At 41.9% G+C, this 15,738-nt stretch overlaps 1 protein-coding gene across 1 annotated transcript in view; it reads left to right on the top strand.

Annotated features, from left to right (window-relative positions):
* The window catches only part of COLEC12 (collectin sub-family member 12), a gene marked incomplete at its 5' end in the record, with an annotated part of 16,771 nt that extends 1,804 nt beyond the window's left edge, over positions 1-14,967 (top strand). The window contains 7 exons of the mRNA XM_009702433.1: positions 4,554-4,652; positions 7,188-8,234; positions 9,802-10,290; positions 10,736-10,872; positions 11,655-11,764; positions 13,470-13,615; positions 14,862-14,967. Of these exons, the coding sequence (XP_009700735.1) occupies positions 4,554-4,652; positions 7,188-8,234; positions 9,802-10,290; positions 10,736-10,872; positions 11,655-11,764; positions 13,470-13,615; positions 14,862-14,881 (2,048 nt within the window). The remainder of the gene's footprint in view (positions 1-4,553; positions 4,653-7,187; positions 8,235-9,801; positions 10,291-10,735; positions 10,873-11,654; positions 11,765-13,469; positions 13,616-14,861) is intronic.
* Positions 14,968-15,738: the final 771 nt, after the last annotated feature.

The following is a 15,738-nucleotide window of genomic DNA, read 5'->3' as shown; positions in this document are numbered from 1 at the left end:
GGGAAAGAGGCATACGCTGGAGAAAAGTCCTGTTTAGTCCAAGGTATCCCTTCTGTAACGCCAAGCGGCAGATGGTCATATGTCAGGCATTCATTTCACCCTTTGTACCTGCAGCTTAAGAGCTTCGTCTCCACAGTGCCTAAGCTCTAATTTTCAGGGAAAACATGAATTAGACAAAACCCCAGCTGACGGTACATATTCAAAGGAATTTTTGCAATATTTTTGATCGTTGGGAAGGAATTGGGCCTTAAAGGAAGAACAAAGCTCAAAATTTTATAGAGCTCTTGAACTCTCCTCTCTGCAACAGAGTTTGGCTTTGTCTTTTTTGTTGCAATGTTACACTGAAAGAAGGAATTCTGCTGGCATCAGGGATTCTTTCAGTCTCTTAGCTGAGTTTCCATTAAATTTGCCTCCCACACTTATGTTTATAAAGCCCAAAACTACTTTTAAAACTTTCATTTCCTACATGGTATTTAGATATCCTTTATGATTTAAAACTTTAAAACTACTAATCAGTGGATTAAATATGGCAGGCAAAAAAATAACTCAATGGGAGGCAAAGTCAACATAGAACAAACCTCCAAACTGGTGGTAAAAATTACATAGTAGATTGGAGAAACCTGAAACCAAAACATGAATTAAACATCAAGGTCATGAAGGAATAATGAGCCGAGTTTACTATTAGTTTGCTTTGAGAAGACATAGTAAATTATTGTTAAAAACATTAATAAAGCAATTTGTAATTTTTTATGGATACTTCCTTAGATTAAATGCAAAATACAAAGTTATAATTCTTCCAGCACCAGCCAGTGTCAGATTAGCCCGTTTAGGGTGAATGATCTTCCTGTAACTCACTCCAGTGAGGGATGTTAGCATGAATCTCAGCTTGAATTTCTGGTAGTTCTCATTCTCTGATCAGTCTGTATTTTGAAGTTTCTTGACTAATGCCCACCATGACTTTCATCTACTTCTTTTATCTGTCTCCCAGACATAGCTTGCCTGCCATTACCTAGGGCCAACACCTCCTCGTGAGATGGCACATTTTGTCCCTGTTTCTGAAATAGTGGCTCAGATGCAGACAGTCCTCACTGTTCCGGTCAGCAACTACTTGAAATTGTGGCTTCTTTTGGAGGATCTTTACCACATTTTCCACAGTGACCTTATCAGAAAGTGAGATGACAATGTTGAGAGATCTGACCCAGCTGAGAATTAAGGTGAAGCTATCCAAAAGCAAGCTTAGGGCATTTTTGAGAGCAGCAGACTGTTGAGAGCAGCAGAGTAGCCGTCATAAAGGATATTACAACTGGTCTGGCCAGTTTGCCTTTGCCTTTTTCTGGAGAAGATGGGAAGTGGCTGTTCAAGCCCAGGGCACTCCCCAGAGGTTGACTTCCACTCCTCAGAGTGCTCCACATGCATACCCACCACTGAAGGCTCCACCCAGAGATGGCGGTGGGTGCTACTGCCAGGGAAGGAGAGGCATTCCCAATAATAGGATGTCATCCATGTGACCCCTTTTGACAGCAAGAGCAATAAAACCTACTTTGGCCACAGGTCTCTTCTTGCTCTCCCCACAGTTCATCCTTTCCACTTGCAGGGCAGTAGCAAGAACGTAAATGAGCTACAGCTTGCTTGGGGAAGGAGTTTGGGCAGGAGATCAAGTCCCCCAGGCCCACCATTTGTTTGACCACAGAGGCTAAGATCCTGCCCCCTTGTAAAGCAAGTATATGCATTGGTTTGTCTATGGGATGACAAAATTCAGCGTAGCCTGCATCACTGGGAAGCCTTGAGCTAACCCTGCAGTTCACGTTTGCAGAGATCTCTACTGTTTCTGCTGCTGGAGCTGGGTAGTTTGAACTTGGCTCTGGCCTCTCTCCTCTACACTTCACACGACAGGACTGACTTGCCCTCTGAGGGGAAACAGAATTAAAATAAAAGAAATGGTTTGCCTGATATAGCTAAATCTGCACTTTGCATCAGTTAAGCTGGGTAAGTCATCACCAGTTTAGTATCAAATAGACAAAAATCAATACCTTGTGTATTTGAAAGCAGCCTTCTCTTTCCAGAGTCTCTAAACCAGCATCTTCCAGCTAAGCCTCGTGTCGGCTCTCTCGATCCAGGGCTGCTGTCTGGCATCCAGTTACACGCTAGAATTAAAAGCTATTACTTTCTGGAGGAGACAAGCTGCTGGGGACTGAAAGACCTTTTAACAGTGCTCATTAGTGATCTTTCAGACACAGTCCAGGCACGGTCTTCCCCACATATCATGGCCAATTGTCAACAATACCAGTAAGGCTTCTGATTAAATTCCTGCTTCAACAATTTTTTGAATGAATGTCCATAGCTACAGACCAGCTTCAGTCTTTTTGGTATGAGGTGGTGGTTGTTTTTTTTTACTTTTGGCAATGAAAATACCGTATGCTGTTGTATCTTTAAGTCCATCGAATCTCATCTAACTGCCAGTACAGGCTACTACATATTGGTAGGATTTCTACTATTTTCATTTGCTTTGGACTCTTCAGGGGAATATTTTAACCCAAGTTTCCAGTGTTAGATTTCATTAAACCGAGAAAACATTCTTGTTGTTATAGGGCAGTGTAAAATCTCAGTTTCACAAACTTCAGATCTGAAGCACAAACTGGCATTCATTTGAAAAGCAAAAGCAAGAAACTACATTTTCCTTTCGTTACTGATAATATATATTCATTTGCCAACTCCAAGTGTATTGCATAACTGGAGAAAACAGGTGCATATTACACTAAATCTGAATAAACAAGACCCATAGGTGATGCGACATTGCTAGTCAAGGCACAGGTCCATCAGAAACACTTGGAGTAGGCCTGCTTTTTAAATCCAGATGCTTTCAGGAGACCCTCCCTAAGTGCCCAGACTGAGCCATGTCCTTCACAGTGACTATCCATAAACAAAGCAGAACACCACAGACTGGAGAAGGAGCTGCCTACAGCTAGCCAGAAGGAAAAGCCAAGTGTGGTCCCCACGCTCACTGCATGTGATGCATAGGTGTATACATGCATCGGTGGAGTGTCAGAAGTAACGGAAGGACCTTTGCTGATCTGGGCTCCAGCCTGGAACAAACAGAGATTCAACTTTGCTTTCATTTAGGAAAAATGGCATACAGCATTTTGAGAAGTAACTTTAATGGACAGAAGACCCAGTGAAAAATTAGTGTAATTTGGGGGGAAAACTGCTTTCTAAAGCAGCAGGTATTGAGCAATGGTCCCCCTGAAAAAGCAAAGCCATTATTGTAGCCTGGATCTGGTGTTTAGCAATCAATCTGCCATCATCTCCAATACAGAAAGCCACACTCTGTCTCTATCTTTGCGTACATAGTAGAGTCTCTGTTTTACTGGCTTGTTAGCAGTATAGAAAGGAGCAGGTACATAATTCACCAAAGGGTGTCTGGTCTCTCTGAAAACCTTGAGACTTTTTCTCTGTTGTAACTCCATTTACCTCAGTGCAGTTGCACCAGAGATAATCTTGGTCTGCTTTTGCTCCTCTTGGTTTTGGGGAAGCAATAAAAGCCTGCTGTGTAACTGTGCCACCCAGAGTCAGAAAAACAAGGAAAAAAGTTACTAAAGAAGGAGCACTTGGTGGACTACACGTTAAAGGTCTGAGATTCTTGTGCTTGCTCACAAGCAGCAAAAGATCCCCTAAATTTCAACCTCTAGTAAAAAAAAAATCTTTACATAGCAACAACTTCTATGAGGTTATTTGCTAGCTGCAGGTTATCTCACAGACAGACAGTTAGTGGTACCCCCCACCCCGCACAGGTTTACAGAATTGGTTTCATTGTCTCAAGACACGGGAAGCACCTTATTTCTTCGGTATGAAAGAGGAACCTGGCACAATAACTCCTGTAGCCTCTCCCAGGGTTGGTTCAGATCCATCCTGCTCCCAGTGTAGCAAAAGGGCTAAATAATCTCATGGTGAGAAGAAATTTCTGCCCCTGGTTGTGGCTTGAGTGCCAAAGCCTATTAGACAAAGTTTAGTGTGGAAGGTGGAGGCTGCCTCTAACCTTGCAAGCATTTCACATTTTTGCCACTGGAAGCCACCCCGGCCTCTTTAGATCTCACTCTGCTTTTTCCGTTTCCATATCAATTCCATCAAATAATCGGATTGCCTCAGTGACAAGAAAATGACTCAGACATTACAAAATAAAGAGCACACCAGCCATAAATCTGCACTTGCTGAATGATCATCCTTTCGATCTTAATGAGGCAGAACCATTTTCAGTGATCTGTACCATTATCAAGACGTTTAAAAGTTGATCCCCAACACATTTAGTAATTGCATCTTCAAACTGCTATCTCAGTCCAAAGTTTGCTATCTAGGTGGCAATTTTTACTGAAAGCTCATCCTTCCGACATTTCACAGAGCAACAGCAGAGTGCAGTGGCAAGCAAGGCAATTTTAAGGTGGTTTCCTTTTTTGTTTGATGGTAGCAGTGGATTTTTTTTGTTTGCTTTATTGTTTACTAGACTTTTTTCATTATTTCACTTTTCTTCTTTCCATAACATACGGTTTTCTTTCCCCTAGTTGTAGAAAAAATGGACAATGTGACAGGTGGCCTGGAAACGTCCCACAGAAGATACACAGAAAAGCTCACAGAGGTGGAGAGTGGTCTGAAGAAATTAGGTAATCTACACACAAGCAAAGCCCCTTTGTGTTATGGCTTCGAGGTGTTCTCCTGCCAGATAGCAGGAGGAAATTTGTCTGAAAAATCTCTGGCTACGACAAGATACAGCACTTCTGTTCTAATTTCTCAAGTACTTAGGAAAACCTTTAAAAATAGTTAAGATCAGCTCTACTTAGGACAGCATTTTAAGTATACTTCAATATTTACAGTCCCCACTGAAGTCACTCTGAAATCATTTATACTAAAATAAACAGACACTTAAAGGTTGTTCTCAGGACAGAGCCTTCTCTGAGGTAGAGATGTCAAACAGAGCAGAAGCTGTTCCACAGCACAAGAGATTCTACATTAAATGAAAATTTGTCACTCGGTCATCTTAATGCTGTTTTCTCAATTAAAGTTCAAAACTGAAGGCCATTTTAAGGGGTGCGCAAATAATCAGCTGTTCAAAACTCTTATGTCTGAGGCAAGCTGATTACTTCCATAAAATGTTTCTTAATTATCTGAGGGAATACAGGACACAAGGTTGTTATGAGTTCAGTTCTCCCAAGTGCTATCACAGTTTTCAATTTGCAGGAAGATGGAAAAAGATCATGGATAAGGATTCTACTCACTAAGCATACATTTCTACCTTTCTTCATTGTCTGGAAAGGAAGCAGAGCTGTTTATTATCAATTTATAGATACATAGACTTACAGTTTATAAAATTATTTTTTATATAAATACTAATATACATATACATGCATGTGCTTCTTGAAATAAATTTTGTTTAGCTTCATAAACCATATATTGAGATGTGTATTTCTAGGAAAAATGACTTGCTTGCACCTTGATCATAAATTTTTACAACTTTTTCCCCCTAAAAAAAAGCTGGATTCTGAAGTATTTGCACACTGCGTATAGTTCAAAGACATGGGGTAATTCAGGGACATGTACTGATTTACTGACATATACACAGAAGTAAATGTTACACCTTAAAGCACATGCAACTTTTCGGGTTATATTTGGGGTATTATATTATGCTGATTAAAATTGCACAAAATGGAGCACCTTTGAGTCATTCACGCCCACACATTTGTACATGCTGCTGAATGGATGGCTAGTGAGATGCTCAGGACCGGCAGTTCCCATTTAAGTGGACTTGTCATGAAGGAAGTTAAAAAAGTTACGGGGCAATGTGTATGGGAGGCATCAAGGTAAGAGAACTGCTGTAGAGCCAGAAGGATAACAGCATGGGGTGAGTGAAAGACAGGCCCTCAGGGATTAGCTGTATGTGGACCTGGCAGTTGTCAGAGCTGTGTCAGGAGCACAATATGATTTGAGCTATAACCGAGAGGTAAACAGAGAGTCAGAGCTGAGAAGATCCTGGAGTGAGACAAGTGCACGGAGAGGAACTCTGCTCAGGAAGATGTCCATCCACAGAAGACCTGGTAAACACTTCAGACTGAAGTCTCACAAGCCACCATTTGATGTTCACCATCATGACTCGTTCAAACAGACCAGAAGGCGGCTCCATACGCAGCTGTATTCACTGTAGTTTATGAAAACCATCCTGCTCTCTCTTGGAGTCATCTGAAATGATGGACTTCAGACTGCATAATTCATAAATATAGCCACCCTTAGATGAGGACAAAAATATATGGGCTGCATGTAGAAGAGGGAAGTGATTGAGGTCAAGAAAAGGATTCTTCCCTGAAAGTGAGTGTTGACTGCTTATTTCCTTGGTTTCTATGTCCTGGCTGATGAGCTGTGCAGCCTCACAAGCTTAATCATACTCAGACAAGCTTCCAGAAGTAGTATGTAGGGCAGTGTAAGCAAGAGCAGGATGTTCCTCAAAGATTAAAGGTTTTGCCTTCCTCAAACTCAGAACATGAGGAAACAATAACAGCAAAATAAATGTCATTAAAAGCAATAGTAATATATTAGAGAGAAAAACAGAAATACATCATATCCTGTCATATCTGGAGTAGCCTGCTGGAAAAGCTTTTGGCTCTAACCCAGATTGTTTAAAAATAGGTATTAGAGCCTTTTTAAAACTAAATCCAAGATTTAAAAAAATTGAGCTATATGCACTAAATCACAACGAAGATACTCCACCTGCCAGGAAAAGGAGGAAGAAAATGTGAACAGCTAAAATTTACTTCTGAGCTTTCAGCAAAATCTAGTTGTCACTTCAAAACATACACTTACTGATACCTCTTTAATATTTTGAATTCCGTTCAAATTGACTGCTTATACTCTTCAGTTTCTAATGGTAGTTTTTCCCATATATGATGATAGAATCACCATTTTGTCCTCCTCAGCAAGGCACAAGCTCTTCATTGATTCCTCTTTGATTTTTTCTCTGTCTAGTGATACTATCCACTCTGAAGTGGATACTTCCAAAAAAGTATCTTTTTCTGGAAAAAGATAGCATAGAAGTTCTATTGACAGAACATTTTCACCACCTGACTGTACTTAAAATACACTGTGTTTTTTTATACTGTGTTTTTAAAAACTCATCCTAAAGCTTTTCAATTTTTTTTCCTGTACAACAGATGACCAAGCTGGGCAAAAAGCCATGAATACTAACACTGAACTGTCTAGCTTCAGATCTGACATTCTGGCTCTTCGTCAGCAGCTTCATGACATTGCAGAGAAAACTACCAGAAACAAAGATACACTGGAGAAGCTGCAAGAGTCTGGAAATCTATTAGATGATAGGCAGAGCCAAATGAGAAGTGCCTTAGATAGTAACTCTTTCATGATCATCAGTGTCAATAAGACTCTTCAGGCATATACCGGCTATATCAACAATCTTCAACAAGACACAAGTAATATCCAAACAAACTTGCAAAACCAAGTGCATTCTCATAATGTGGTCATCATGAACCTGAACAACTTAAACCTGACACAAATACAGCAAAGAAATCTTATCAGTGTCCTGCAGAAGTCAATGGAAGATACAAGCTTGGCTATTCTAAGAATCAAGAATGATTTTCAAAGTCTGCAGCAGGTTGTCCTTCAAGCCCGGAAAGACACCGACTGGCTTAAGGAGAAAGTACAAAATTTACAGACTTTGGCTGCCAACAACTCAGCATTGGCAAAAGCTAACAATGATACACTTGAAGACATGAACAATCAACTCAACTCCTTCAGTGGGCAAATGGAGAACATCACCACAATTGCCCAAGCCAATGAACAAAATCTAAAGGATCTCCAGGAACAGCATAAAGAATATGAAAACAGAACTTCTGCCAAATTCAACCAGCTAGAAGAGAGATTCCAGGTCTTTGAAACTGACATAGTTAATATCATTAGCAACATCAGCTACACTGCTCATCATCTACGGACACTGACTAGCAATCTCAATGAGGTCAGGACAACTTGTACAGACACCTTAAGTAAACATTCAGATGAGCTGATTTTTATGAACAGCACACTAGCCAATATTCGCTTAGACTCTGCATCTCTCAAGATGCAACAGGATTTGATGAGGTCGAGGTTAGATGTTGAAGTTGCCAATTTGTCGGTGATCATGGAAGAAATGAAGCTGGTAGATTCCAAACATGGCCAGCTCATCAAGAACTTCACTATCCTACAAGGTATGCAGCTTCCCTAATGATGCCTATAATGGTCTATGCCAAATTCCTGCTTACATTACTTCTTTAGTTCTGTGGAAGTTAGTGCATGCTGGTACAGAGTCCTGGGGTTTTCCATTGTCTATTCCTAAATTTTGGAAATGACAATGTAGCTTGAATTTTCCTTACTAATTTTCCTATGCCTTCTTTACATAGCTAGAATGGGGATGTTATGAAAGAAGGTTCTGACTTAGCAAAATCTTATTCTGACTGACCTACTGACTGGATCTGCTTTTGATTTACTTTCTAAAATAAGCTAGTGAAGGTGTGGAACCTCAAGAAACCAATCCCTGCTAAGGAGGAAATGGCTAAAAAATATATGTTGGACTATTCCCAGAAAGGTCCACCCTTACCGAAAAACAAGTTGCTATTTCACTTTAAGCCAGTTGTTAAGTCTGCCAGAAAACATCCTACTTTGCTTAGTTTTTAATCCTGGGATATTTTATTTTCTCCAGAAATAAATAGCATCAAGTTTAGGAGGTTTGTCCCAGCCAAGTATTATCCCAAATGAAAAGAACACTCGTATTTCCAACCTGATGTGAAACAGTCAGGCCTAAAGCTAATCACAAATATAAAGCTGTTGCTCCAAATAAATTAAGGCTGAATTAGAGCCAAGATTACATGTCAGTAACCTTAACCTTTCTCATTGCAACCAGGCCTAGATGACTCCAGTTTAGGAATTTATCTCTGGAGGAGTTTAAATGATGTAGGTTGCCAGACAGGGAGGAGGGGAGCTCGCTATCCATCACATTGTCTCTTTTTGACAACCCGTTACTGACAGAGCAGCAAACAGGGTCATTACAGGAGAAAGAGTCCTGTAGTCTAAGAGCAGAGAGGTGGGGCTAGAAGGAAAAGGGAGCATAGCAGAGTGAGGCAACGGGAGCATCACCACGTGGGACCGCGTGCATCAACAGCACGGAGCGTGTCCTGCAGGGACTGGCACCTCAGCTGGTCACCTGGGGCATGGGGTCACTGTCCAGTTCACAGGACAAGGTGCATCAGATTATTTTCTTCTGTTCCTGTATTTCATGAAGGCTGAGGAAAGAGCAATGGTATACAGCACCTGAGAAGCAGATGTACGTTTACAAGCACTGCTCAAAGTAGCTGTTAGCCTGGTTTTCACAGAATCACAGAATCAGTTTGGTTGGAAGAGACCTCTGGGATCATCGAGTCCAACCTTTGCTCTAACACCACCATGTCAACTAGACCATGGCATGTCCAGTCTTTTCTTAAACCCCTCCTGGGATGGTGACTCCACCACCTCCCTGGGCAGCCCATTCCAATGCCTAATGACCCTTTCTGTGAAGAAATGCCTCCTCATTTCCAGCCTGAACTTCCCCTGGCGCAGTTTCAGACTGTGCCCTCTTGTCCTGTCACTGGTTGCCTGGGAGCTGGTTTCTCCTCAGCCTCCTCTTCACAGTGCTGAATATCCAGTGTTGCTGGTCTGAGATATGTTAAACAAGGACCCCACGTGGGCTTTTTGTTTTGTTTTCTGTCCATATCCCCACTTTGCATGCTTACGTTGTTTCAGGCCCTCCTGGTCCAAGGGGACCTAAAGGTGACAGAGGCCCTCAAGGTCCTCTTGGCCCCGCTGGCCTCAAAGGACAAAAAGGAGAGAAAGGAGAGCCTGGACCACCAGGACCTGCAGGTGAGAAGGGCCCCCCTGGACCAGCTGGGCCACCAGGAGAAAAAGGAGGGAAAGGATCAAGAGGATCGCCTGGCTCCAAAGGTCAGAGAGGTTCTCCAGGCAAGACGGGTCTCCCTGGACCAAGTGGAGACCCGGGGCCACCAGGTCCACAAGGCAAAGATGGTCCACCTGGGCCACAAGGCCCACCAGGATTTCAAGGCCTGCAAGGAACTGTGGGAGAGCCAGGGGTACCAGGACCTCGAGGACTACCTGGGCTACCTGGAATCCCTGGGCTGCCTGGTCCAAAGGGCCCACCTGGTCTACCAGGCCCACCAGGTCCAGGGATGCCAGTGGCACTACAAAGTGAACCTACATCAGTGCCCGAGGCTAACGGTAAGCTATCAACACATCGCATGCGTCTTTTACTGAGATACAAATGTATGTAGCGGAGGATGCTCACCACTTAGTTACTGGTTCAGATAACCTCTGCTACCTTAAGACTAAATCTCTGGGATTTATCACAAAGATCCCTGTTAAGTGAAGCCATACCTGTTGGTCTTCCTTCTGATGACCTGAAACTGATTTAAGTTAATGTTTATGGTGAAAGAAAAGGTGGTGGTAGTACGAATAATAAATAATCCCCTTGACCACACAGTTTAGCCTTGATTTCACAGACACAGGATCCGAATAAGTAAATTCCCAGACTATATGTATTTTAGGTGGCAGCTGCTGTAGATGGGTATGGGATCCTCCACTTATTATTGGCCCTATGCAGAAAGTTACCACTGGCCTGTTGAGTTACCAGTAACTGGCTTAACACAAAAAATTCACGTCACAGGTTGTTCTCCTCACTGGAAGAACTATACAGAAAAGTGCTACTACTTTTCAAATGAAAGAGAAATTTTTGAAGATGCAAAGTTATTCTGTGAAGAGAAGGCGTCACGCTTGGTTATCATAAACAACAAAGAGGAGCAGGTAATTTACCTTCTCTTTCTGTTTTTCAAGGAGAGAGTTTGAGTAACATGTGGAAGCCACAAGGCAAGTGAGAACCTGAGAGCACTGTGAATTCATGGAGTGAAGCAGACACAGTGATTGACTCCAGTTAGCAGTTTGTCCACCCTCTGCCTGCTCAGCAGCTTCTCCATGTGCAGAAGGGCAGTGTGAGCAGAGCTGGTGCTGACCCTGAAGGTGGTGAGCACAGAGCAGCCAGAAAGGCTGGCAAGAATTGTAGGAATTTTGAACCTTTAAAGATGGGGTCCATTATGCCTTGCATGTTATCCAAAGTGTATTTTTTGTAGTGGTAAATGGAAATAATTTAATTTTAAATTGTCTGATTTAATACATGCAGCCTAAGACTACTGTGACCCAAAAATATTTTTAATCTAACTATAAATCTAGCCATACTTTTACTACTGTTCAACACAATTATTTGGTGGCTACATAGCAGTGGGGACATCAAGATACAACTGCTTACTTTTTGGGGTTTTTTTCAATTTGTATCTGTAAGACGTTGGCTGTAACTTTATGTCAACCTAATTTTCATGCCTAGCTCTCTCTACCTCACATACAAACATTGCAATGGATTCTAGTGTGGGCAAGGGGTCACAAAGCCAACTCCTGAAAGATATCTTCAGCTTAGAAAAATTTCTCTGGCCCCTCCTATTCTGATAACAAAGATGCTCACGAGACCAGAGTAGCTTGTTGGCTCTAAAGACAGTTGTGTTTGTTTGTTACGGACTAAGACCTTTCTTCCACAGCAATGGATAAAAAGGCAGATTTTGGGGAAAGGCAGCTTCTGGATTGGACTAACGGATTCAGAGAAGGAAAATGAATGGAGATGGCTGGATGGATCTTTACCAGTTTACACGTACGTAAATAAAAAGCAATGGTGTTTATTTTCTGCAGATGCTACCACTCTTGCTGACACTTCTAAAAGCAGCATCTAGAAATTATCCAGTGGATCCAGAGGGCTGTAGATGTCAATTAAATAATTCGTTACTGAGGGTGCTGTTGAATTGTTTTTTTCTCTCTCACTTCTCCATGCACAAGGCAAATAATTCGTTACTGAGGGTGCTGTTGAACTGGTTTTTTCTTTCCCTGCCAGGAAGAAAACTGAATGTTGAATGAAAGAATCACATAACTACACAGCACAGTGTTTCTTGCCAAAGCATTTGCTCCTGACTTTTTTTACAAAGTTGAGATGGAAAGCACAGACAGTTTTGCTGTCTTGGTTTGAGTTTTCCCTATTTGCATTACAACCATCTATAAATAGAGTGCTCGTTCTGATAAAAAAATGACCAACCTTCAGATAAAGCCCAAATCCAAGTGGAAGGCATCAAACATAAGGACAATGCCTGAAATGAGGATGTCTACGCTTTGGCCAGCTGAGAACTGAACTGGCAGCTCTCCAGGAATCGTAGGGCTACACCTAATTTGTCCTAAATGGAACAGATTGCAACCACCCAAATTTTTAATACTGAGGAGTAGACTAAAGAGTTTATAGAGCTGAGCATGCTGTGCTCCAGAAAAACAGGCTACAGGCAGTCAGATGTTACAAAATGATTAGCTGTGATCTCATAGGTGCTCATTTTGATGAGAAACATGGAAAAAGTCAGATGCATTTCAGATGAGCCATAATATTTTTCCCTTTTTCTCCCTCCCCGTTTTCATCTTTCTTTCTCTTTAGGGCAGCACTGTGACTGATTCCCACTTCAGCCACTGCTTTCAATAGGTTTCCACTACACCGCTGTTTTAGATTCCCTGTCGTAACCTCAGAGCTATCAGTTACTGATTTTCAAAGTAATTCATTACTTCTGGAAAGCTGTGTGTCCTCCCAGGTGCCTGGTCAGACGCTCTGTGTCGGGCAGGTGTGTTTTTCAGCTGAGTATGGACTGTATCAGCCAGCAATCACAAGCTCCCTTCAACAACCTGTTTCTTCAGGAAAATGGAGCTTTTAAGTCCTGAGGTTGGAAGCATTTCCAAAACAGGATGAGGAAACACTTGCTTCAGGCTTTTCACATGCTGCGTTAAGTTTCACCACCAAAGCTAACGATCTCAAAAGATACGTCTATATATACTTTGTACATTCCTTGTAAGTCCAAAAATTCACTTCCCATCCAAGCATGGGTCCATAAATCTTTGCTGTTCCTCCCAAGAGGCCCACCTGGGTGCCGTCAGAAGGCTGAGCGCCTTTGCAGTGAGCGGTGGCAGAGCCTGCGGGCTCTCCTCAGTCGCATCTGCCGGCAGGACCACAATGCGCAGGCTTTTTAGGCTTGGAGCAATGCACATGGAGCGTGGAACACTCCCACTGTATGTGCATGTACATTCAGAAACTAAAATAAAGTTCATCGGTCTAATTTTAGGTCTCTGAGTTTTGGCAGCGCGAGGCTGAATAGATTCCCTTTGCTGTAATACATCTGGTTTCCATTTTCAGCAAGAGTCATGTATTGTTTGTTTCACCGTGTATTTCCCATTCAGAACAGATCTCATGATGTTTTTGTTAATTTCTTGCGGTGAAAAACTGTCATGTGTGCTGTGTTGTGCAATCGTCTCTCTTGCTTTTTGGTTGAAAGAAACTGGAAAACCGGGCAACCTGATAACTGGAGCCACGGGCATGGGCCAGGGGAAGATTGTGCTGGGTTGATCTATGCTGGGCTCTGGAATGACTTCTACTGTGAAGAGGTTAACAATTTCATTTGTGAAAAAGACATGGACAAAGGTAAGCAAGGCGCTTGGTTTGATTATTTCACCCGACCCATAGTAAATTTTCCACAGCTAGAGGGGAGAAGATCTGGGCCAGATGCTGTGGCAGTGCCTTGTTGAGGATGAGGAGGAATCACACGTGGAGTACTTCTCCTCAGATCCAGCCCAGCATGCACTTTTCTAGTACTCTGCGTGATACGGATGCTGGATTTATGGCGCTTGGAAAGAGCAGCCTCCAAGCTGGCTGTAGCCATGGTATGCTTTGCGTCCTGACCATCTCCTGTAGACTTTAAACATGCCTAAAAATTTAGGTATGATTTGCCACGTGCTCCAGACCCTAGGCACACTGGAAGCTGGTTTTACAGACTCAATGGCCACACAAGGGGGAAAGCTCACCTTAGGATGGCTCAGGGACCAGCTTTCAAAAACCAAAAAGACTCTGTTTTGAGAGTTTTTGCAACAGGAGGCACTTGGTGACTGCTAAGGAGGTCTTAAAATTCCCACCACTGCCAGGAGATGTCCCACAGGACTATAAGGCCAGGTCCACAGGCCACAAGCAACTCATCTGTTGCAGTTGGAGTGAAGGACTCATAAACTGCCAACGTGGCCCAGCAGTCACCCAGGTGATTGCCACAAGGCATCTCTTTCTGGTTATACAGGCATTTCTGCCATGGCAGAGGGCAGGTGGTTCACGTGGCCGCTTAGAGCCCGGCCCCATCATCACAGAGATAGGTGGTATTTGTGTTCACGGTAGGGCTCTGCCCAAAACATTATCATCTCCTCCATGCAACCTGTTTAAACATTGCTTTGCCAAGGGTGCCTGACTACTCCAGTTGCAAACCTGTAGGCTGAATTTCAGTGAAGGCAGACGGAAATGTCAGCTAGAGCCAAAATTACATCCCATCCACAGAAACAAAACAAAGTGCTGAACAAGCCCTCCTAAAACAAAACAAAACAAAAAAGTGCTGAACAAGCGCTGTGTGTGTATAGCTCTGTTTGGATGTCCGGAGTGAAGGACCGTGTGTAAGTAACAATGTAATTTGCCCTCGTTTTCCTACATACATTTGTTATTTTAGGAAAACTTCATGTTTTACAAATATTTATCCTGCAGGACCTACAGGATCTGAATATGAGTCCACTTAGATTTTTTACATACCTTGGATCTCTTAAGTTTTCTTTTTGGAAATGCATTTAACCTCTACAGGTTCTTTACCTGATTTTTTTTTTCCTCTTTGTTTTTCTTTTTTTCTCCCATACTGTAGGGCAAATATTTGGAGTGTAATAGGCTGTGACTTTACAGATACCTACATATTATGGATATTTACTTAAAGAAGAAAAAAAATCCTGGGAGAGAGCAACATTGCCTACCGAAATTATAAAAAAAAAACAAAACACAACAAAACAAAAGCAAGCACTGAAAACTGGTTTAAATGCATAAAGGAATTCAGCAGCAACTCTTTTCCAGCATCCTGCAATTATTCGAGGCCTTTGAACCCACAGCATCAGGAAATACCGTTGGACTAATTCTGTTACACATTTTCTTCTCAACCAGTAGCCACAGACATAAGCAACTTGTGTCTTCTGAGAAAAGACATTCTGTCAATCCGAGTAAGACTGTTGGCCACTCATATAGAAAACCATATAAAGCAACTGTGTAAACAGTATGTTTCATTTGCTAAAATCCCAAATGTAGGAAAATTATACAGATACACGAATATATAGATTTTATATAAATATATATATATAGTCCAACTCCTATCAATAATATGGAATATACTTTTAAGAGCTTTTAAAACTTTGTATTTTTGTACAAAATATTTGCTTTTTACAATTGTTCTCTTTTTTACTGACTTTTTTTACAAATATAGTGCACAGGGGCCAAAGAAAACAATAAAGGTACTAATAATTCATTAAGGTTTGCTGTCAGGCCTAGCTCAGCTATAGAGAAATATTTTTCCAGTTAGAAATATTTGTACTTTTGCAGATGATTTGTTCTGGTTAAATAACTTTTAAAGCAGATTTTAGATAGTGTTTTCCTTATTGTATGCACTCTAGTCTGCGTGTGTAACAATTAAGTTGACTAAGGACTAGATACTCATTATAGCTCTGATCACAGCCAGCGTGCCATGGGGGTACTAT

The sequence above is a fragment of the Cariama cristata genome, unplaced genomic scaffold (genome assembly GCF_000690535.1).
Source record: "Cariama cristata isolate BGI_N322 unplaced genomic scaffold, ASM69053v1 scaffold9246, whole genome shotgun sequence".
Classification (NCBI taxonomy): domain Eukaryota; kingdom Metazoa; phylum Chordata; class Aves; order Cariamiformes; family Cariamidae; genus Cariama; species Cariama cristata.
This window is presented reverse-complemented; position numbering and strand designations above follow the sequence as displayed.